Source organism: Mycetomoellerius zeteki, unplaced genomic scaffold (assembly GCF_001594055.1).
Source record: "Mycetomoellerius zeteki isolate Tzet28-1 unplaced genomic scaffold, Tzet1.0 scaffold667, whole genome shotgun sequence".
NCBI classification, from domain to species: Eukaryota; Metazoa; Arthropoda; class Insecta; order Hymenoptera; family Formicidae; genus Mycetomoellerius; species Mycetomoellerius zeteki.
The window spans coordinates 436,476-461,514 of record NW_017257683.1 but is presented as its reverse complement, the minus strand read 5'-3'; the positions used below and the strand labels follow the sequence as shown (position 1 = coordinate 461,514).

The 25,039-nt window shown below is 37.3% G+C and overlaps 1 protein-coding gene across 1 annotated transcript in view; it reads right to left on the bottom strand.

Annotated features, from left to right (window-relative positions):
• Positions 1-375: 375 nt before the first annotated feature.
• The window catches only part of LOC108728920 (C-Maf-inducing protein), a gene marked incomplete at its 3' end in the record, with an annotated part of 34,035 nt that continues 9,371 nt past the window's right edge, over positions 376-25,039 (bottom strand). The window contains exons 2-8 of the mRNA XM_018457740.1: positions 6,506-6,691; positions 4,577-4,999; positions 3,952-4,100; positions 3,775-3,864; positions 3,405-3,657; positions 1,579-1,836; positions 376-676 (exon numbers count right to left, since the gene is read on the bottom strand). Coding sequence (XP_018313242.1) covers positions 376-676; positions 1,579-1,836; positions 3,405-3,657; positions 3,775-3,864; positions 3,952-4,100; positions 4,577-4,999; positions 6,506-6,691 — 1,660 coding nt within the window. The remainder of the gene's footprint in view (positions 677-1,578; positions 1,837-3,404; positions 3,658-3,774; positions 3,865-3,951; positions 4,101-4,576; positions 5,000-6,505; positions 6,692-25,039) is intronic.

The following is a 25,039-nucleotide window of genomic DNA, read 5'->3' as shown; positions in this document are numbered from 1 at the left end:
AACTCGTTGTTAAAGCTTTAACAAATATACTAGAATTTTTCAGAATTTTATATAATTTGATTTTTATATATAATACAATAAAAAATTTGATCCATTTATCGAAGACTTTTTGCTGATGGAAGAGTTAAAATTCATGTTTTTAGCGGAGGGTTAAATGTATTTCTAATTTTTAACTCGCACGCAATTCGAAACGCTCTTTCTTGATAATTTTCTATAAACTTGTTTTACGTGTTTTACGTTAAGATATATTGATATACATATATTGAACAATTAAAATTTCATCTTCCATATTTTAAGATTAATTTTATCAGATATTTTTATAAAAAAAGTCAAATCATTATCTGAATTTTAAGCTTTAAGGATTAGGACACTCACAGGCCAACGTGGAGATGCCTTTATCGGACACTGGCGTCTCGCAGAGGTTCAGCACCTGCAGCTTCTGCAGATGCTCGCTAATCATCTGTAGGCCGGCGTCGCCGAACTGCGTAGCCCACAGGTTCAAATATCTCAGCGCCGGTAACTTTATCAATTGTTCCGCACACGCGGACGTCACAGAGGTGAAGGCCAGGCTGAGGCATTCGAGATTACCGAGAGCACGACCGCCTAACAGAAGGGCAACGTCGGCATCGGTCGCTCGAACTGGGAGAGTTAATTTCCGGGGTCCACCCTTTTGTTGCTAGCAAAATTAAGATCGAAAATTATTTCCGGGGTCCACCCTTTTGTTGCTAGCAAAATTAAGATCGAAAATTATTCAACACTGTTAAATTCATAATGTTAAATCACACTCAATTGGGAGATTTTAATAATTTCTATAGATCACCATTGTTCCTACACAATATGTCGTTAATTTGACTAAAACAATGGAGTTGAATAATTTAATTCAAGAAAATGTATCAAATTTGATTTACTAAAGACATATACGTTAATATGGGCGATGTTTACTTTGAAACTAATCAGAATTGAATTAATTTTGACACACATGGAAAATAAAGAAAATGTTATATTTAGGAATTGGGTTATCATTGCTCCTTTATATCCAACAGTGCAGACGCTTAACTGCGAGCATGTCATTTGTGAATATGTTCTTGTACATTGAATTATTTTACGAAATTCAAGAATTACATCAATTTAAGAAATTTTATCCAAAGCTTCTTTACATGTTTTTAGTCTGGTTGGATTAACGCCACGATCGGATTTGGCAACTTGTTTTGTGACTCAACCCTAATGGACTAAGGACGGATTTAGCTTTTTGTACTTAATTGCTGAGAACTCCAAAGAGAGACGAAACGTTCGATCATGAATGACATTAATGTCATTATATATAATCCAATAAAGAAGGAAAATATTTTTTATTATTATATTTATGCTTTGTTATCCACATCATGCTGTACTCTCACATGCTCTATTTGTTTAAATTTACATATATATATAAATATATATATATATCGTGCGTATATAGAATCACTTTAGGATCCAACAGAATTTGTCAACGATTTGTCATTGACATTAGTATAAAAAAAAAAGAAGGCGAAGGGGCAGCTGATTCTTCGCGTCGAAACGATTCGCGAATTCGCTTACCAACTCCTGGAGATTTTTCTGCCTCTGGCAGAGAGCGGCGTAGCGCTCCTTTCCGGATTCCGTGGACTCAAGCGTGTTAACTATTTGAAGTCTCGCCTCCTCGTTCGGCAGTAAGCGCCACTCGAGCATCAAGCAGAGCGCTTCCTGCGCAGCGTCGCAACCCCGCACCGCCAGCAGAATGCAATCATCACCCGCTTGCTTTAACAGGGATGCGATGAATCTCTTCCGCCGACAGCAGCACGCCAGCAAAGTCGTGAGCTGTTGAGAACACGCTATTATAACGCCTGTCGCGTAAATATTTCATGTAACGTGCATTCTAAATGATGGAGAAAAATTCCCACATTTGTTTAATTTAATTTAAGTTAAAATAGATAACGTGTGTGTGTATCGCGGATTCTCTATTCATTCGTTAAAATTCCTCGATGACGGAATCGACGGTGGATATAATCTCTGCTGTAATTAAGAATGGAATTTAGAATGCAAGAATCATCGGACATCCTCCTGTTCCGTTTGTCATTCCGCGATTAACCGGATTTCATTAATTCCGTGCGTTTGTGACAGTTCGATTCCGTGTTATTTCCGAAAGAATTAGAATTGATGTTGTTTATTTGGGTCCATTCTTGATACCCATCTATCTCAAAAGAGAGATTCATGAATATTTAGATGGATTTCCAATCGAATCTCGCGTCGAGTAATCGTCTGCCATCTCGACCTTTAGGGGATGAATCGTTTCTGAACTAAATTAACTAAATAGATCTTACTACGGCGTGTGTTATCGCACGGGAGCTAGAGAGACGCAATTCGCAACGCTTGGTTCGCGAGGTTACGCTACTGAATACATCACAATCATTTCACGTGCGAATAAATTCGATACCGTTGCACCGATAAGCGCAATAATTGCGTATCCATCCGTACGTATTCTCTCTATTTCGCCGTTAGATATTAATTTCTCTTGCCACGTGCGACCTGAATACAAATTTAAGCAGTAGAAACAATTTAGACAAAGATTAATGAGAATTGTATAGATCAAAGAAAGAAAGATATATTAGCACTGTAAATTTTTGCCCCGAATATTTTAGTCTTCGCGAGAATCTAATTAAAAATTTAACCTCAAGGAAACTTTCTGTATGTGTGAAACGCTCCTCATAAATCCTTCAAATATCATCATATCGTTTCCTCACTTCAAAATGATGCAATTCAAAAAATGTGATTCTTTAGTTATTATCATGAATGAGTTAGGCAAAGATTACTCTCCATCCGTTTGATAAATAGTTTGATAATTGTGTCATTTTTACACTAAGAAAACATGATGTTATATCAACAGCATTATTTTAATTAAAAGTAATTTTGTTAATTCACAATAGCACTATTAATGAAACAAATATGTTATGATCTTGTTTTAATAAAATTTCATTTGTTTCATTATATATGTTTTTATTATATATATGTATATATAAATCAACAAGATTATTTTTAATTAAAATAATGCTATTGCTACATCATTTTTTTCAGTATAAGGTTCTTCATATTTAATTAATAAAACTTTTAAAAGCAAAGAAAACGATGTGTTTTTTAAAATCCTAGGTAAAATCTAGCACAAACTCTACACTAAAATAATCAACGAAACGTAATTATTTGAAGAAAGAAAAATATGACGTAGGTTGGTATTCATAGTCTGAATCTATATTTAAGATAAACAGTCTTAGGATAAGCCAATCACAGAATCGTATTTTAAGACAATATTTAAAACGGTCTCAAAATAACGAACTATAAATAGTGACCATAGTCTTCGCAAAGAAAAGAAATGAAATTTGATAAAATTTTACCATATCGCCAAATAGTTCCCCACGATCTGGACAAGCCGGGCTGGACGGTGCGGCGATGTGGATCCACCCTGGACGTGGTTCCCTGACGGGAAGCAAGACGCGATGCACCGTGCATCTCGGGTCTTTCGCCAGTCGTTGCATCACGCACATCAGTACGGACTCCTGAACTTCTCTCACGGCCAAAGCCTCTTCTGGGAATGGGACAGGTTGCAGCAGTGCTCCAAGACCCGAACGCCAGTCAGCGTATTCCGACCTATAACGTCGTTTCCTCGATACGTGAGAAGCGTTTAGACTCGAAAGTTTCAAGCGCAAAGCAGAAAGGATGCGAGAAGCATGTCAGGCTTTGTTTGTCAGTGAACGCAACACTTACGCGATATTCAAGACGAGCAAATAACACTGCAATGGCGGCAACGACGGTGGTTTGTCCTCATTCGATGACGCGCGACTCGACACTTCGAACCTGAGAAATCAGAATCAACATCGTTGAGAATCTCATCAGACTTGCGATACGAATATCCAATTCCATTACAACTCGGGTGAAACTTGCCTGTGAAATATAGCCGCAACACAGATGGACATGAGATTGGGAAGCACTCTCGGGTGTGGACAATCGCTACCCGGTCCATGAATCGACGAGATGTAATCCCTGATCGCTTGCTCACCGTCATTGTTCTCGTACAAAGCGGCGACGAACACCTACACGTACGTAATGCAACATCGTAACTACTCTCTAAAACTTTCAGAGTACATCTCACTCTGAAGAGTGAAATGTCATTTCTAAAGATTGAAAATTGAGCCACTTTTTTTCAAGATCGGCTCAGTTTTCACTTTTTAGAATGAGATTCTATTCCAAGAATTTAGAGAGTACACATTCATGTATCACTTATCCTAAGTTACAAGTCACTTAACTAATTAGAACAGGATAGCAAAGTCTCGTTTTTCCGTACTCTCAAATTCTTTGGAGTGAAATCTCACTCTAAAGGGTGAAAATTGAGCCAGTCTTAAAAAAAAAAAAGTAAAAAAGAGATTTTACTCTTCAGAGGGAAATTCACTCTAAAAGATTCAGAGAATATAATTCTTACAAACAAAAGGAAACGAACGGTCTCTCTTGATCTCGCCACCCGCTATGTTATAATCAAACAAAGTAACGTGAGACTTGTCAGACGCCTTACCTGTAACAGCTTTCTCATGTCCGGCGACTTGCCAAAGTCAACGGTGTGCTTCAGGCATCTCGTGATCGCCGGACTGAGCATCGGGACCAGTTGCGATCGCGGATGCTGTTGCGCCAGTTTGGCGAGTGCCCTCGCGAGCGCCGCCGGCGGTGCCGCTTTTTCCAAAAGCGGAGCCACCACTGCGAGAACGGCCTCCGCCCAGCTCCTACGATCACGAACAACCTCCTCTGTTTTCCCGTCCAAGTCAGGCTCCATGCTGGGTTCGTCCAACAATTTAGCAACTGCCTCCAGCGGGGCGCCTGCCACTCTCTCATCCTGGAGCGGTGTCCACAGGGCAAAGTCCACCATGGTGCGCAATTCGCGCAATATTACCTCTTCCCGAGAGTTCATCGAGACGAAATGTTGATACTTGAAGATACTTTTCTGCGGGAAGATGAATCAGATCCGGATCATTCGCGAATTCGAATTCGAGTTTAATCGGCGAGTTCCATCATTAAGAATTCGGAAATAAAGAGATCCTAAGGCCTATACGAGACGGTAACTATATAATATAATAAAAAAATATAGCATACTAAAGTGTGTATAACATGGTTATCATCTCTTCGATTTTCAGCCGGAATCTTCGGCTCTCCAGAAAAAAATCTCTGGCTAACGATTTAAATCTATTGACCTTTTTTTTAAAACCACTGCAAATTGAAGAGAAAGTACTGATTGCGGTAGTGGTTATCGATTTTTACCAGGGTAGCGGAATCTCCAAAAGAAAAACCGTCGATCTACACTGAAAAACTAATTGAAAGGTAGCAACCCGAATAACAAAGTAAAAAGGATTTAAAAAATTTGAATTTTTTCGATTCTGATATCCTCGTTACAATACTTTTAATATCAACAAGAGAGATAAAAATTGTTCGCTGTTAACTTAAAAAGAAAATTTTCTTTGCTAAAAAATTAAATGTCAAAACGTTCTTTTGACGCATCATCCGTATGAAGTGGAAATTGAACTGAAACAAATCTCTCGGCGAACAGGGTCAATCTCGGCAGAAGTCATCGACATTCAGATCGTCAACGTACGGACGATGTTTTCATCAGAAATATAACGCCGTAAACAATAAAATTCAATCAATCGTTATGGTCGATCCGATCGCTGCGATTTACTCGTCGCGCGGCCACGACGAGAGGCCGCTGATTAATTTCCCGACCGGATATTAAACCGCTCGCGGCAACCTCCATAAAACACTGACGTATCCGGGAGATTTGATCCGGTCGAGGACGATCGAGAACGTTCGCCTCTCGCGCTGTTATCACTTCCTCCTGCTTCAACCTCACATTGTCGAGCGTTAATAACGCTTGTTTGCCATTCTCTGCCGATCTACGAGAGGCATCGAAAAGCCAATATTAAAAAAAAATATTTCATATCAACATTCGCATTCATGAGACAACAATCATTCTTTGCTCGGAAAATCCCACCGGTCGAAAGATGAGTACAAATCAATGTTACTGTTAACTAAAAAAAATTATAAGTTAAATGGAAAAATCCATCAATTTTTATCGCTATTTACATGGTAAACAAACAATGGTAAATCTCGTAAGGTTGTCAGATAAAATATGAACGTTAAATCCAGTAAATCTCGACGAGTTGCATTATAAACGTGAATTTTATTCTTCAAAACCTTTAAAATAATTGCAATGGAAATAATTAATTAAAATTAATTATTATAATAATTAGCTGTTATGATAATTAGTTATTATAATAACGGATAATAAATAATGATGGCAAATCGGTGCGCAGTTTGCTTGAAATGGAAATTGTAAAAATTCACACAAAAATATTATTAGGCACCAAGACCTTTCATTGAATATGGTCCTCTTCATTCATTTGTGTTAAATAAATAATGATTTTTCTTAAATAATAAATAATAATTCTTAATGTACCTTCCATAATATCGAATGGTACCACTGGTCTCTCGTGTAAGCGTTGTTAGCTTGCAGAAGAAGCGAACCGTCCGGCAAAACGATGCTGAGGCAGTTTTTATATGCGGGATCCCACCTGGCGACAACGTATTTCCGGACCTCCGACATGCTGCTGTACGGAATAGGTTGCTGAAGAAAACCCGTGAGCTAAAAAAAGAATAAACGAAATTCAAAATTCACAGAAGAAGAAAATTTAATGTCCTTTCTTGAAAGCGTTATAATCAAATGATAATAACTAACGAGCATAACTGGATTAAAAGTGTTACAAGCTATTTCGAACTCGTTATCATTGAAAATAATTTAATTATGCAAAGTACTGAATGAGCGTAACGTAAAATCGTAATACGTAGAAATAACTCGATTTCCATATATCAGAATGTATATATAGATATATATATATATAAAGGCATAGTTACATGAAAACGATATATTAAACTAACAAAAACGGTAATAAAATTAATTACGTATAGTAATCGGTCCTTTAACGGTTTCGCTTATTATACATAATTAAGTCGCTGAGTAAAAATAAACTGTCATTAATTTTATGACGAAGTTAGAATGATTTTGTATTTGTTATCCCGAAAGACGTCATTTCGCAATTGGCAAAAAAAAAACATGATAATCATATTCCATGAAAAAGAGAAGTGGAGAAAGAAATTGTAATAAGAGCGTGATGTATAGCACTTGTCATAAATCAAGATAGTGTTTCGCGTTTTATTATGGAAAATACAATCAAAAGGAACCTGTTATTTGTACATCGATCATAATTTTCCGATTTATGTCAGGCGTAATCGTGTATTATTATTGTCGTTTGACGTATAAGCTCGACAAATGAACGTCATCATACCGATTATATCAATTTATACATTAGACATAATAAGATATCTCACACTTAATACCTGTATTATTCTGCGAAATTCATTACACCGATATCGTTAATCAAATAGAAAAATGCCACATCAATTTCTTTAAAGCGATCTTAAAATTAACACATAAATTGCCTATTATAATATATAAATAGTTCGAATGATTTATAATTTAGGAAAAAACAGTAAGAATTATTAGACTTCTTATTATTAGACACGTCATTTGTTTTTTTCTATTAAAAAAATTTCGTTTCTTTTTAATATAATATATTAAAGAAAAAGAAACAGTTTCATTCTAAATAATTAAAAATCTATTGAAACCGATATATTATAGAGAGTCACTATTTTAATTTACAAAAATCGCGATTTTATTTTCAACTTGGTTTGGCCAACTCAATAAATTGATTCTTGCAGTAGTTTAATATTAACTTTGAGGTAGTTTTCCAGAGGTAGTTTTCGGCGAGAGCAGAGTCCGGTCTTTAGAAATGACGCAATCATACTTGTCATAACGAAAGGTGCATGAATAATAAAGCGATACCAGCAAATCTGACCGTGGCAACAAAAAAGTCGACTTGGCAAAGATGCGAGAAAGAGAGACGGAGAGAGGAAGGGTGAAAAAGGGACGGTGAATCAAGGGAGAAGTTGCATAATACAGCCTGACGAGGACAATGCGCCCTGGTTCGCGCATCACTTCGACGGTGTCTCGAGTTCTGAGACTGTAACGGGGGATGACGCGGTACCTCGTGTATGTATACGTGTGTCCGTGTGAATACGCGTTCGCGTGCCCGCGTGTAAACGTAATATCGGCGACCAACACATGGGAGACACGAGCACCTGCGTGTGGAATAGTGAATGACGTCAGCGCGGGGTGCCGCGAATCTAGGCCGAGGGTTGAACGACTGTTGGAGCAGACTCGGCCGAATCTGGGGCACCGCATCCCCATCGCTAAACGCGGCCAAAAGCGACGCTATGCGAGCGAACCGGTGCCGATCGCGCCGGAATTCGCGCAATATTCTTATACGGAAGCGCCCGGCCGGTTCCAATTGTGCTCGACCGAGGATACGTGTTACTTTGTGCGTTCTAACCTCTTGAAACCCAATCCGGGTTGGGAAAAAAATACAACCAAGAGAGAGAAGGGAATACGAGTGAGGTGGAAGAGGAGCCAATAAATCATTGGGAAACTACACGATGCGATCCTCTCAATGCTGTGTACTGATAAATATAGATAAATGATCTCAGAAACGCAGAGAGAAAAAGAAACCCGCTATATATGGCAAGGAATCGGAGTCTTCTCCGTTTCCTGCATTTATACGGATTAGAAGAATGATTTATTTTCTTTACCCGACGAGCTGAGTCAAATCGAACATAGTTGTGCGTGTTGTTATATAGCTGAATTAAATGGCTAAATAAAATTCACTTGAATGCGACAAATAGCTTTACTTCATGAATAAAGATCCGCCCATTTAGTCCGGCCTGAGTTTATTAAAACTTTATGCATATAAGTAATTAAATAAATTTCATTGTTTACGGCGAGAATGTGGCATTTATATGTGCGATGCGCTAAAAAAAAAGCGGTCCGCTACGCTGCGGGCATTCGCCGTTACAAAGGGTGCACGACGTGAATAATATGCAACTTTTTTTGTTGTATCTTCCGATTCCAAGGTCATCTTTTGTAAACGGCTTCACGCTCTTTTTATGCATCTGTGCTACGGAGACTGTCATGCATATGCATGCACCATGCATATTCATGCGTGACGTAAACGATAACGAAACGACTGCGCCTATTACTTAACTCCGAGAATAGTTAAATTTCGTGTACTCGTAATAATAACTTGATGCACAGGTGCGGCTATTATTCCCGTAGCTCTCCCGCAATCTTCTCTCAGCGTCCACACATCCAAATCGCACGTTTCACGCGTAGCAACGCCTAGTCATAGTGGAAGCCCCGCGCTCGTATATGTGCTTCTCGTAATTAAAACGATGGATAACATTATCTTACGATGCATACACCCGCTGCTATCAAGGATGTCGAACGTCAATGCATAAAATGATGAACAAGTGTGAACGATACGCGCGCGGCTTATGTCTCTTATGCAGTTTTCTTTTCACAGAACTATCAAATTGACAATGATGAATTATACGTGGAATTTTAAGGATGTATTAGATGTATAATCCCTGCAAAGAAAATTAAACTGGGAAGTATGTTTAATATTTACGCTTCAAATAAACTATATACTTATGAAAGTTGTGTGGATAAGATTATATTTTTGTTTAATAACACATTTTTGTAGTTTATTTATTTATTATTTTTATTGTTAAAAATTCAAATTTTAAAAATGATAAAAAAATTTACAGTTTTCTTTTATAAATACTTTAAATATTCAAAATAATTTATGCAAAGTTTCATCGCGATTCACTGATTAGTTACAAAGATATAGACAAATAAATAGTTTGTTTTTTTACTGAACAACTAGTTCATGCATCGCAATTAACTCTACGTAAATAATCTTTTCATAATTTTATCATTTTGAAAATATGTATAAAACATCCTTAAATGTAACGCACGAAAACTCTGCAGCTCATTGCTTATTAATAACTGAAACGTAAATCCCTCGCCGACCTATCGTTAGATACCTGCGAATGTTAGAATCACGTTCGTTTTATTTTCGACTCCCGATTCATCTTTTTTATTTGCGATACCTTTTTACGCCTACGCGACACGCAATTGCATAATTCGTTGCAATTACTGTCAAGCGGGACGTAAGCACGACGACCCACTCATTAATGTGCATAGGCCAAGATGACGTTGTTGGATTCGCAATTGCGTGGGACCATACTGCGATTGTTTAAATGCCACGAGACATCGGCAATTCGTGTCACGAGTTCGCGATTCGCGCCGCTTCCGGTGCATCGCGATTCTGCAATTGCGGATTAGGGGTTCGTGCAAAGAGTGATCGCATATTTCGTCTCCATGAAAAAAAGGACAGCAGCAAACCATCTCCTTACATGAATGAAATTACAATATTAAACGAAGTTTAATATTGTAATTTCTTTTAAAAGCGTAATTTGAAACACAACAAATAGGAAATAAAAACCCTAAACAATCAAGCTGGATCTTTTGTGCTTAAATAATTCGGTGTGAATTTATATATTCATCTAATTCTACAAACTGTACATCGAATTTAATTTTCAATCTTGAATCGTAATCCTAACAGAAACATAGTAGTATAATATCGTAAATATATTTAGGGCTTTTATTTGTTGGAATTGTAATATTTTAAAAGCATCGCGCACAAGCGATCATTGTGAACGTTCAACTCTAGCTGGTTCGTCGCACTGAAAAGTAAAACGTCAGCTTGAATATGCATCGTGCAGAATTTGTAAAGCAACGGTGGTTGGAAAACCGTGTAAATTCCACCAAAAATTCTCAATTCAATGGTAGTAAAAATGTCACAGTCGGGTCTGAATCCGACATTGATCAACAACAAGGAACCTTTGGCTCCGTGTTGTTCGGAGAATTGATATCTTCTTTTCATTATATTGTATGTTATTGAAATTTTCCCGTTATTACAATTTTTATTCACAAGCTTGCACAAAGTAATAGAGCCAAAAGAAAAAAACGTCGGGAGGAATGACGTTCAAGCCGGCTCGTCTCCGTGGAATACAACGAAAGCACAATATAATGTTGCGACACGAAATCTCTCTTCGCTCACTTTATGTCATTGTCTGCACAGCCCGTGATGCATTTCTGTAGTAGAAATTCTCTCGATTTAGTATCGCGACAAGCGATCCAATTATATAAAGGAAGGCAGAGACATCGCAGACACGTGCCACAAAATCGCACGTGGCCAATTTGTCACGTAACATACGAGGCACGTCGCGACCCGCACGATATCGTGTCACATCTCTATGGCTCCTCGTCACTTATCGATTATAAACGTTATGCAACGTTACGTGGTTTTGCGCCTGCAAATATCGAAGAAGACATCGATATTGATAACGAAATGTGATGCGTAAAATGAATATCATAATTTCAATATTGTCATTTCTCGATAATTAAATTTTTAATTACATTAAATTCTTGGCAAGTAAAACGGAAAAATTTGATTTCAACTTCCATTTCGATAATTTTTAAGAAGATATCGTTTTACGATATCGCATAATGCTGGATAATTATTAATCCTCTTTATATCGAATAGTTAATTCATAAAAAGATAATTCTGTTTTTTATGTCGATAATAAGCGAGATCATATATAAAGCTATATTCTCTCTTCCTCCTTCTATTGATATGACGGAATTAAACAGGCGCGATCGGTATTTTCGTTCGTTGATTATTTCTGACGTCCACAATTCCTGAGGTCGTTGATCCAAGATGACGTCTTTAATTTCGAGCCGCGGGTGCATTTGACAAATAACTCGTTTATAACACAAAAACGAGCGAAACGCCATCCGTTCCAGTATTGTCGCAAATTTATCGGTTCACGCTGTTTAACATACATATTCTTTGAGTTCTGTCGAAATCGCGAGACGCATGTGACTGCGTCATACCGTACATGCACGGTGACGTCTAATTTTTAACGGAAACATGAATCCGACGCGAATGCAAGTGCCTTTTGCACACTACTTTGTGGATCTTATACGTTACTCAAATAAAATATGTACAAAGTTTTTGCTCTGAAAAGTAATTCGAGCGCATATCTAGAATTTTCTTCAATGAAGAGATTTTAAAACTCTTGCCAGAAGAACTCTTGAGAGAAACAATTTTCTCCATTCTTTCTCTCTATTCTTTGCTTCATTAGTTCTTGAAATATTAACTTGCAAAATAAGGTAAACATACCAGCTCGTGGACAGTTAGTAGACATGATCCAATTATTGGACGAAATGAGAAAAATTTTAAATATTAAACTTTTAATGACATGTACGACTCTAAATAAATTCATTGTTTATAAAATTTTAATAAGAAAAAAAAATTTATTTACAGCCATCAATATTTAAAATTTTATCGTTTCTCGTCCACAATAACTGAATCATATCCGTTAACTGGTACATTTACCTTACGCTAAACAAAAAGGTTTCGTTTACAAAATCTCTTGGTCCACCGGATAAATCACTCGAGTTGTTGCGGAGAAGAGAACCGGCCGTAACCCATCGACGCGGATAAATATCTAAAAATATCCGCGCCCGTAAAAGCATCGCCGCTGCCCCAATCGCACCGACGAAAACAATACAAGATAAACGAGACGAAATGAATCGATTGTTGGCGAATGATAGCAGATTGTGATTCGAAATATTCTCGAGAGATTGGTAGCGCAGCACGAACACTTTTCTCCCAAGCGGAATGACGTATATGGGAAATCACAAAATTTTTACGAGACCGGAGATTGCATCCGGGATATTTTTTATCATGTCCATGTGCGATATTTGTATCGCATTTGTAAGCGTATTATAAATACATACGATATACGTTATTCGTAACATTTTTTCATAAAATACGTTAAATAGTCGCGATAACGAAAGGTGAAAAAGTGAGGAAACACGTATTTTATTATAGTTTACTTACAATTCGTATTACTTGTATCTACATATTTTTTTTAATTTGACAGCAGTCACTTTTCATTACAAGATGACGAGTCAAATAAATTTACTCGAAGGTCGATAAATGTCACGAGAAATACGTACGATGCGTAGTTTTAACATGAGTCACTTAAACGTTCTTATCAAAGTGTGATACCAGATGTTTTTGAGCGACGTCACACGACTGACAGTGCGGTAATTACTTTCGAAAGAATTTCCTCAAATTCCGAGAAATCTAGATGGCGCGGAAAAAATTCCAATCGTTAAAGAAATAAGCATTACAAATTTGAAGGAACTTTCAATCGATTGCTAGAGATAAACGTTTGATGAAAACCGGGAAAATTCGACGCTCTCGATCGAGCAATTTCGTTAAATCGACGTTAAAATACGCTGATTGATTCGAGTCAACGGGGGATAGCAACGCGAAGACGCGTATCGACAGCCGGGAAGCTTGGCTGCCAGTGACATTTTCCTTCTTTGATTCACCTCACCGAAATATAAACCTTTATATCCACATGTAGTGGTCCATCGTGCCGTGAATAAAAACTTTTCATCTCCTTCTCTCCTTTCGTAACCCAGTAGATGCGGAACGTGCTGGCTCAGCCAGTAGAAACGGACTGGGGATATGACAGTGCATACGCGATGATTTACCCTTCCGTCTATCCGTGACAGTCCATAAGCGAGAATATTTGCTTGGATTAACCCTTTAACTGCTCTCATACGCGTACATACGAACAGCGGATATCGCGAATATCTCCAATTCATTCTCGTGTACGCACTCATCACGCTACTTCGCAATAGCAAAATTATAGTATGTTGTACCGCGGCGGCAGCGAAATCTGCCATGACGAAATTTGATTGACGTTGTCATGCTGATGTCAGCGCTAACGTTTGAAAATTATTCATTACAACGGAATTACACCGCGTTTCATTTGTACAATATTATAGATCCGATGTAATCCGTCGCTGGGAGATTTTCGTAGCCGCAATGACTGAATTAAATACATTTCCGTTTTACCGATGATGAATAGAGGGTTATAAATCCAGATCAAATGATCTCGGATTTCAACATTGAGCAGTTCACAACCAGCGATCGAGGCAGAATCGAGAAATTAAATATGCTCGCGTATTCAATTTGTTTTTTTTTTTTTTTTTTTTTTATTTAAAGCGGTCTGCTTTTCTCCTCTCTTTTTCTCTCTCTAACTCTTAAATACGCTCATCAAATTAATCGCTTATCTTTATTAATTAACTCGTAACACAGCGGACTTACGTCATACGTCAACATCTATCAAATGTCAAACATGCTTCTTGTGTAAATTTTCATGATAATCTTTCCGTTCCAACAGCGTACGATTTACATAGCTCTAGAAGATAATAGTAGAATCAAGTTTTCTCATTAACCTTTATTATACATGCGTCGCTTGATAGATTCAGTCGGATATGGTAGCGTGATAAATTACAATTATCATTCGCGGAAAGAACAGTTTTATTGAAATATATAAAAATATAGCTAAATACAGATCTAAAAATAATTTGAATGGGCCAACAAAATAATTATGTAGGACAATCGAACCAGTTGCTAAAATGTCAAAAATTGTTTAGATTGCTCTGCAATTTCGATGATCCAAAATTATTTTTAGTTCTGTATTTAATTTTTAGATACTTCAGCAAAACCGTTCTCTCCGTGTACGAATCGAAATGAAACTCAATAAACTATCTCTGACGTGCGTATCATTTTAACTATGTAACTTTCTCTCTCTCTCTCTCTCTCTCTCTCTCTCTCTCTCTACTTTTATGCTTTTCTTTTCTGTGTAATTCTTATCTTCTGTCACGTTATTTGATTTATTTTTGTACATTATTTTTTTATTTTTTCATACTTATTTTTTACTTATGTTATCTCATTTCTTTTTTTGTCATTTTGCTGTATGTATATTTTTAGAGGGCTTTCTTTAAAACAACGATAAACATTCTATCTAACTACCTATCTTTCCCTCTCTCGATAAATTTTCTATTCGCACGAAAATCAGTTACGTTGGTCTAAAAGATTGCAATCTCGGATCCTATACGGAATTACCTCTTAATAGCTTTGCGGGGAAATATACGGTAAAGCTTCGTAGCCAGAATCTGAATGTCGACCGAAATTTTTCAACGCGCTCCACTTCTGCTGCAACTGCGCCAAATGTTTGCCTGCCTGCCAAACGTCGCGTTAGACGCGAAACGAGTGCTTTACAGTATTCCTCTTTTACGTTCCAACAGGCGCACGAAAACGAGCTTGTATTTTTACGGCTACTAACACTGCTGTAAAATCTAACGCTCTGCATCTACGCGATTATTTTTTATACGCTGTATTTTATTCTAGTTACCAGTGCAACGGAAAGGACGTAAATTTCCACACGCGAGCGTATGTCACGTTAAAATGTCGCGAAAATTAATCGTCACGCGGAATTTGCATAGAATAGCAAACTATGAATTGTATGAATTCTTATAGATTTACGTCATCCTTAAAAGAAAACGGAAATTCAAGAAGCGCAGGAGCTTCTTAAAAATTATTCCAAAGTATTTTTAGCTTACGTAACTTAATGTCACGCGCTTAAAAATTCACAGTAATTAATAGCACCACAGCGCATGCTGTAAAAAGGAGAAAAGTTTATATATACGCGATACGGAGTTTTGTAGTTAACTACTGGGGCTTTGAATTACGCAGTCCCTCCCGAGGGATATTAACTTTTACATTTAACTCCCCCTTTTTTTTCACTTTCAAGTTTAACGAGTTTCAGAACTACATTCTTGAAATTCATACGTTTCCTCGAACCGAGTGGGTAGGCGATGAAAATTGAGCTCGCATTCCCTTCGTATTTCCCATCAAGGCAAAGAGACGATTCCAAACGCACATACGCGTCTCGTGTTTGCTCTCATTTTGTCGCTATTTGCCTACAAGTAAGATTCGCGTTAGCTCGCCGCTATTCCATGGCATTTTGCAGCTGCTAATTGGAAACCGTTGAGATTCTACGATCATGTTTTACGTAAATCGCAGTCTTCTCATCGACCAGATTCAACAACCGTGAAAACAACTTAGCTTGTCAGAGTCAACGCATGACATTATTTCTCTGATACTTTAAGACTCTCTCCGCCTTATTACCGGAGTTTAAAATAATGCGCAGCGATTCTTTGCGGGACGATTTCTTGCTCGCGTTTTTTTATTAGCAATTTCAAAAGAAAAAGAGTGTCTCACGGTTGGAAAACATAGAATCAAAACGTTCTGAGAAGAAGACAATACGCTCTCGACCAGGGAATCCCTATCATTTCCATCAACGATATTATAGTTCTAATATACCTATCGTTTATACTTTAACAATTGAAATCTTTACAATTCCATTATTTATGACCGTGAGAAGATTTCGGTGACAAACGTCTGCCAAGATATTTGGTTGCATCGCAGAATGCAAATATTTATATATTGACGGTTCTTTTCCTTTTTCCTTCTTTTCGAATTCCTTTCTTGGGAATATTACTATGCCTTTACCTTCCTATTCCTCCAATTTATAGATCTATTTTCTGTGAACTATTGTATACTTTTGGAACTTAAAGTGGGATGTTTGATATTTGAATAAAGCGAGAAACAGACTTTTAGTGCAGTCTAGTACAGGAATAAAAAACAGATCTCTTGTTCCCTCCATCGACTACCAATTATATAAGATACTCGGTTAGGTGCTCGATTATTCGTAAAAACAGAAGCTTTTTTCCAAATTCTTTAATCGTGAACTCACTATACGATCTTTGTGTCAAATTCGCCTGAGTACCCGCAGGATCGTTAATTTTCGTCGAAAATTAATGAATCATTTGTTTAATTATGTTTTTACGTCTCATTCTGTAATCCTCCAGACTTGTGCACTAATCAATTCCAGTTGTGTGGATCGCAATTAATCCCGCAATTAATCAAAATTTCTCAAAACCTCTCGGTGCTATTATTCCGTTATCCTTCTGCATCTCCTGGCGGCTCCTTTGTACAGGATCTTGCTTTTCCGTGTTTCTCCGAGGGATTCTCGCAGATGTTGTTCGACGGCACGTACGAAGGCCACGAAAAACGAGATGGCGACCGGTATTTTACACGGCGTTAACACGAGGAGCGAAGCAACCGCTGCTCGAACACGTAGCCCAGGGTCAGCTTTGACGTCAGCGGAACACACGCTCGTACACACGCACGCGTGCACGCACGAACGCTCACTCGCTCGCTTGCACGCTCGTACGCACGCACGCACGCTCGTTGAGAACCGCGCCCGCAACATCCGACTCGCTCGTGCCGATTTGTTCGTTTTGTCTTGTGACTATCCTCTCCGCCGCAAATTCCCCCGGTTAATCCGGAAAGAATTTTTCCTCAACAAGAAATCGTGTCCTCGAGACATGAGCTGATGTTGAAGATATAATGTGTTCTTCTTGGCGAACTAAGATTCAGGAGAGAAAAATCAAAATCTTATTCTTCAATCAATGGGATTTTTGATAAAATTTTAATTGGATGTTTAGCTAAACACACACAATATGGTGTACGAGAACTGGTCGAGAGAATGGTCAATGACTTTCCTTCATTTTTAAAGAAAAATCGTCTACGAATTAGCCAAGAGAGCTGTGATTTAAAGGGACAGCTTGGTGATCCTGGGATTCGTATTATATATATATATATATATATACGTGTGATATACGCCGAAACCCAGTTGTATATCACCAACCGCGATTTGTCTTGTCGATCTCCTTCCGGTATTTCTTTCCGAGAAAGAGAGACGCCGCTCTGATAATATATTTCGCGTACGTTTGAGTTACGCGTATCGATTGCGTGAAGAGATCAAAGGCGAACCCAGCGTGAACCTCATTCGACAAAGATTCGGACATTCGTGCGTCATGGCGTGATTTGTACGTGAACAAAAAATACGCGAGTACGACAAAGATTTAAGTCCCGTGAGACTGTTGGTAGAAATCTGCCTGAAATATGGATAAGATAAAAATTTATAACTTAAGACGTGAAGGACTATGTCTTTCACTAGTTTTTATCTATGTACCTCCACCCTACATTCCTATATTTAAAATAGATTTAAACGCATGCATCTTGTTCTCTGTTATCAGTCTAAAGGCCAAGGCACACAAAAAACTTACGCAATAGTAAAACGTAAGCAATAAGCGAATCGACCAATCACAGCAAAAACCGTAAGACCATAACGTGAACAGTGGCCAATCAAATACGTTGTGTGTGTGATTTCCTTACTGCTTAAGACTTACGTCTTAAGTTTTTCTATGTGCCAAGGCCTTAAGGGCTATGGCACACAAAGAAACTTAAGCAGTTTGTAAATTGTAAGCAATCACATTGGTCAATCACAGTAGAAACCGTAAGGCCATAACGTAAGCAGATAACAAACCAACATGTTGATTTTCTTAGTGCTTACGTTTTACTGCTTCAGCTTTTTAGTTATAAAAAAAGTGGTATTACATTTGTACGACAAATTATTCAAATCTGTTAATTGACTATACGATAAAAAGGTCCGAGAACTTCTCTGTCCTGCAGCCAATTAACACGCTTAAAAAATTTGTCGTACGATAAATGCAATACTGTCTAGTTTAACTCTCGAGGTCGTCTCTGTTCGGTTTGAACTGATAACACGATTTTTGTTGCCAAGATCTAATCCACAAAACGCATTTTCCGCATTCACAATCTACTTAGTTTCTTTATCATCTTCCCTTCTTTTCCAATCGTCTCGAAAAGACGGGTGGATATATTCGCGCGTATTTTGCTTATGGTACGCAAAAGTGAGCGACGCTGCACGAAAGGAAAATGCATTTAACGTGTCGCAATTTGCATTTGACTACACTCAGGATTTAGCAGTATTGCGACGCGGCGTAAAAGAGTAATTCTGATCCGGCGCGTTAACTTCGCGATTAATAATTAATATGCATAGCGATAGTGACGATCGAAACTCAATAACATAAAAAAAGATGAAATAATAGTCTACGGATACTGTGATCGTGCGTAACACCTTTTTTCTCAAGCGACGACAAAACACTTGACAATGTAGCTCTGGTTGAGATGCTGAATTTTCCTACAATCTTCGTCAGATGCTGTAATCTTTACGATAACGCGAATTGTTCTCATGCTTAGGTAAAGACTCGTTCCCAGTTAGAGACCTTATAACAGAGTATGGCCACAAGATGATAAATTTTGATTAATCCGTTGTTTTTGTCAATTTCAATAAGTTAGAATGAAATGGCATAAAAAAACTATATATATATATAGTATATATATATTTCTTCTTTCTCTCTTGTTCTGACAAAATTGCTCGTGGCAATCTCTACAGGATCTCCACTAAAGTCGATCGTGCCAATAGATACTCAATTCTTTAGAGTGAAATCTTACTTTAAAGAAATTTGAGCCAGTCTTGAAAAAAAGTAGCTCAATTTTCAATCTTTAAGAGTGAGATTTCACTGTTCGAAATGAGATTCATTCTAAAAGTTTTAGAGAGTATATAACAATAGATGTAAAATTGTTTATAATGACAGTTGAATATAATTTAGGGAAAATTTCTGGTTGATGGCAAATTTTTATATTGGCTTGTAAAACTTGGAACCAATTTCTGATTAGTCAGAAATGTCGTCATTACTTTGAACGACTGCGCATTCCAAGACAGTGTTACATCAGGCATTCTGACACGGGCACACTGATTCTTCTACTTTTATAAAAAGAAAAGAAACTAATATGCTTATCGGCATGATCAGTTTCAGTAGGGACGAGCCTTTATACATATATTCACTTTCTTACAGTTCTGACAAACACATCTCGTCATCCTAGAGCGAGATGTATTCATGTATGAAGTTGCTAATCCAGAACGTTTTATTTAACGGGAACAAGGTAAATCTCGACGTTAACGCACCTACGTCAATAGTTCCTTGTAACTATATACACACACATGCAATCTGGAACTATTTACACGTAATGATCGCGTATTCTCCGGAATGAGTTTCGCATTGGTACAAGCGGGTGTAGCAAGCAATGAATCAATAACGAATTCTTCATTCAATTTACAATTAGTCGATCATCCGGGCGATAAATATATAGACGAATTAAATTAATTACATCTTGATTATTCTCGTGTAATGATCGCAGTACGCAACGAATTCATTTACGTCAAATGATACGCCGACGGATCTTTATTGCCACACAGATCGCCGTTGCTATCTTAATAACGTGCGAATGAGCAGAAAGCATAACCGCGTTGATCGTCCGCAATTTATGAACGGACGCTACACGCGTAGCGAAAATCCTGATTTTTCTTGGACGTTGAAAAGTGTTTCGCGATCCGGCACGCAGCGCGAACGAACAGATTGACGTACGTACACGTATGTTATCGCATCTCCGCGTAAATATGCGCTAATCAACGTCGTCGGGGCGGTTATCGTGTTGCCTCGCGTCGGCGGCCGGGAAATTTTTCGGCGTTGCGCAAAAAGCGCAAGAGACCGTTACTGTTTCCTCGATTTTCTTATTCAAACCGCAGTACGAAACACAGATAACGTAACGAACGTCACGCCGGCCATTTTTAGGAGCTGATTACCGTTTCGAACGATTACAGTGGTCAGAGTTTTATTTATGGAACAACCGTAGTCTCGTATGATGCTATATTTACATAATGCGGAGGAGAGCACAGTTTTTTGTAAACAAGCTCCATGAATGCGTTTGTAACATTCGCATCAATCTTCCTGCTATAATAATCATTATGTATTCCTCTTTTAAAGACAACATTCCGGTTTTAATCAGTAATTTATCAGAAAAATACATGTATAAAGAATTCATATGAAGGACATGCTAATGTAACTTTGATTCCGCATTGACGCAAGATCATATTATTTTAACTCGCTGCAAATATGTATAGGTTCAATGAAACGCCAGTCGCAAATAGCACTGCGAGAGCGAAGATATCAAAATCGGACGGTCGCATTTAGCGTAAAATGCGAACTATGGGAGTATACGGAGATCCGCGTAGTTCCGTGAATAATTTATTATTATATTTTCAGTTCCCCTGCCCTGTCAATTTTCACTTAGCGCGACGTGCTATCGATCTTTCCATCCGATCCTTCATATCACATCACAGGAGCAGAACTCAAAATAATCCGCCAATTAAATTTGACTGTCTGTTCCGAATCAGTTCGTTCATTGAGTTATATCGTCAAGGCTCCACTCTAAGTTTAGCTAACTAAGTACGACCGTTTGATCAATCGCAGCTACGCAATATCCTATAAAGTTTCGAAGGTGGTTTCGTTTTGAAATCAAATCCGCGTAAATATATTTTCACGGAATGAAAGGTTTTGCTAAAGTATTTAAAAATTTGGTTAGATATAAGCCGATATGCATAGATTTTTACTATCCAAACATTTAAAGTAAATCTCACCCTGTAGAGTGAAATTTCACTCTTAATCTTTAGATTGCCGGCATTTTTTCATTAAAATAGTGGTTTTTTTTTCTCAAAAATTCTATAAAAATAACATACACATGACGCAAAATTTCGAGATTTTTGCAAAGCCACAAGGAACGTACGATCAAATACGAAAAATGTTTATCTTCTCAAAAATAGTGTATTTGGAGGTTTTTGGTTATCACTGATTCTGAACATAAATTTAGGAAATCTCGAACCCTCTAAACGTAATATTGACGACATAAATGAATATAAACGTATAGAGAATTCTCATTCTCATGCAGAGAACTTTCCTTTATTTAGCCAGAGCTAACGATATAGACATAAAAAGTTAATAGCTCCTTTTTTACTTTTGTTTTTTGTTTAGTTCTTAAACTTATTTTTTGTATTTTTTTTACTTTTTTCTTGTTTTATAATTTTTTTACTTTTTTATATTTTTTATTTATTTTGTATATTTTTCAATACTTATATATTTTTATATATTTTGGGCAACATACACATATATATGTTTAATACAATTAGTATTTAAAATGCCACCAAAAATGGTATTTTAACGCACACTCAAGAGCCACAAAAGTAGCTTTCCCAGCAGTCTAAAGGTTAAGATTGAAAATTGAGTTCTTTTTCAAAACTGGTTCAATTTTCACTGTTTAGACTGAGATTTTACTTTAAAGAATTTAAAGACTGCAATTAAGACTGTCTTAAGGCTTATGACAATCTTAAGATGTCATAAGCCAATTAGAGCCGTATTAGTATCTTAAGACGTTACTTAAAACAGTCTTAAAATAAAAATGGACAATAAATATCGATCTGAAAATAATTTTGAACTATCAAAATTATTATATAGGATACTCAAACATAAGGCTAGATCCACAACCTTGCTAGAGGCCGTAAGCCGTAAGCTTTAAGTTGTAAATAACGATATATTGGCCACAGAACTTATGTTTTTAGGCCGTAAGAATTGGGTTTCGCTCAATTCGCTTAAGTCTAACACTTAAAGCCTAAAGACTGCGCAAAAACAGTTTAAAACGACAGAAATTATTATCACTTAATCTCTTTCGACTTATGACTTAAAGCTTCTTAAAGCAAGGTTGTGGACTTAGCCTAATGACCAATGTTGTGAAAAGTTTTGACATTTTAGTAACTAGCTTAAGCGTCCCACATAATTATTTTGACGATTTAAAAAAAATTTATTTTCAGGTTTGTGTGTATAATCAATTGTATCTATTTAAATTTTTAAATAATTTAACAAAATCGTTCTTTCCATGCCCCCTCACGCAAACGTTATATTTTGAAGGGAAAAAAAATTATATCGAGAAATATATATTTGTTTCAAATACTTCGTATTCGTGCTAGTACCAGATATATTAGCATCAAACGCGACACTCGAGCGCCTGTTGTAGTTGCGTAACAGAAGGAAACTCAATTCCAGAAGCGACTCAAACGCACGATGTAAAAGAACCGTTTGTCATCAGCGGCTTCACCGCATCGTTCACCGAATTCCATTGACGTGAGGGTGGCGTTATACACACACATACACGAGGTATTCAGTGAAAAGGAAACCAACCGCCATCATCGATGTGTCGATGCTTCCACGTGCGACACGATTCTTTTTCTCTTCGCGACACACACGAAGGAATCTCTCGAAAATCGAAAATGATCCGATATAATTGATGTAACGTAGCGAAATATCAGCCGCTGTATTACATTGTTCGCCCGCAATTGAAACGGTGTTAATTGCGCCTGATATCCATCGACATACGAACACCGGCTAACCATTAAGCCAGCCTGTTCCTCTCAATCACTCGCGACACGCCTACAAAGGGATCTCCCTCCCGAATTCATTTCGCGAACCGAAGATGATCCAATATAATGGATATTACGACAAAGCGAGGTATCGGCTGCTGCATTACATTGTTCACTTGGCCCTCGATTGAAACGGTGTTAATTGCGCCCGGCACCCATCGACATACGAACACCGGCTGGCCATTAGCAGTATTTGCGTCGCGAGGAAGAACACTTCATTCCTGCGTCACATAATAATATATCTAATGGCATCGCGTGTTATCCAAGACGAGTTTCCTGCCCATCCTCAGTTTATGCCACGGCAATAAATGGAGCGCGTAAATGCCAAAAGCCGCGCGGTTAAAGGAGCCGCCTTACGGTTTACAGCCTCGATTTAACGCGGCAATAACACATTGAATCACAATGTAGCTACCGCAATCGATTTCTTTTATTGGTTTTTTTTATTGTATCGAGAAGCGTACAGCTGATTTAGGTTTGTAATTTTTTGAAGTGCCTTTTCTTAAAATAAATATAAATATGTATGTTATAAAATTCATTTAATTGCAACATTACTTCAATTACATCGTTTTGAAAATGTCTTTGAAAGTTTATTAATTTTTGTAATAATAATAATATATTTTCGAGTAAGCGTTAGCTATCGTCAAATGTCATACCAAGCGACTTAGCGATGTAGCATTAGCTAGTATGAATATTAAACGTATATATATATATATATATAATATGTAGTAAATATATAATATAAATATGCAAATATATCAAATATATATAATGTATGCACGTTAAGCTGCACTTTAATGTCGCAAATTCTTCTTTACTTCGTTCCATTATTTTTCATCCACTGAGACGACTTAATTCCGAGTTTGTAATCTTCAAAGTGCATTTCCGAGTAAATCCGAGCAATCAAATACTTCCATCAACTGGTACTTTGATGTTTCAGGCTCTCCCAGGTTTCTGCATTTCTGCGTCGCCGTTTTCTCGGGTATTCCGTTTCAATTACACCGTTCGACTTTCCACCGAACTCAGGTGCGTCAGAGCCATGCGGACACGGACAAGCAAGTGCGTCACACAATACAATTTTGTTTACCACTTATTCATTCCGACGTAAATTCGTTATTACATATGCACATTTTTTTCGTATAAAAGAGAATAAAGAACACCGAGATATGGCGTTTCAAAGTGGCGTTTCTCGTTGTTTTAATCAACATACAACGTGTATACGTTTGCATTAATACCTCACGCGCAAATACAATCTCGCCCTGCGTTATTCATTCCGTCGATGAATTCTATTATAACATATAGCATTTCCAATTTTGCGTAATGCGATATGCACACGTGTGTAGAAATAACAGAATTTCATGTATTATCATATTTTGCATTATTGATACAGTCACCGTTTTACATTTTACAACATGAAAATACAGGACAGTTTCGCATGTTGTAAATACTTTCCAAGAGTGAGTTCTATCATTATATTCTCGTTTATTTAATTCTATCCGGAACAAACACAATTAACAGTGACAACCAGAGCTTTACAAAAGCAAGCAGCGTTTCAATCAAATCGTACAAACGATTTTTTCGTGCCAACATAATTTAGTCGCAAATTACAAAGGATCGTGTCAGAAAAAGAGACAGATAATGCGTTTATTAGTGTCCCAGGACAAGCCTTCTAAGAACAAACATAAAGCAAGAAAGCGAATAATAACAAAATATAAATTAAAACATAAATTAAAAAGACTATATATAGGTACTACAGAAAAGTACGAAAGAAAAATAAAAAGAATATGAACAAAATATAAGATAA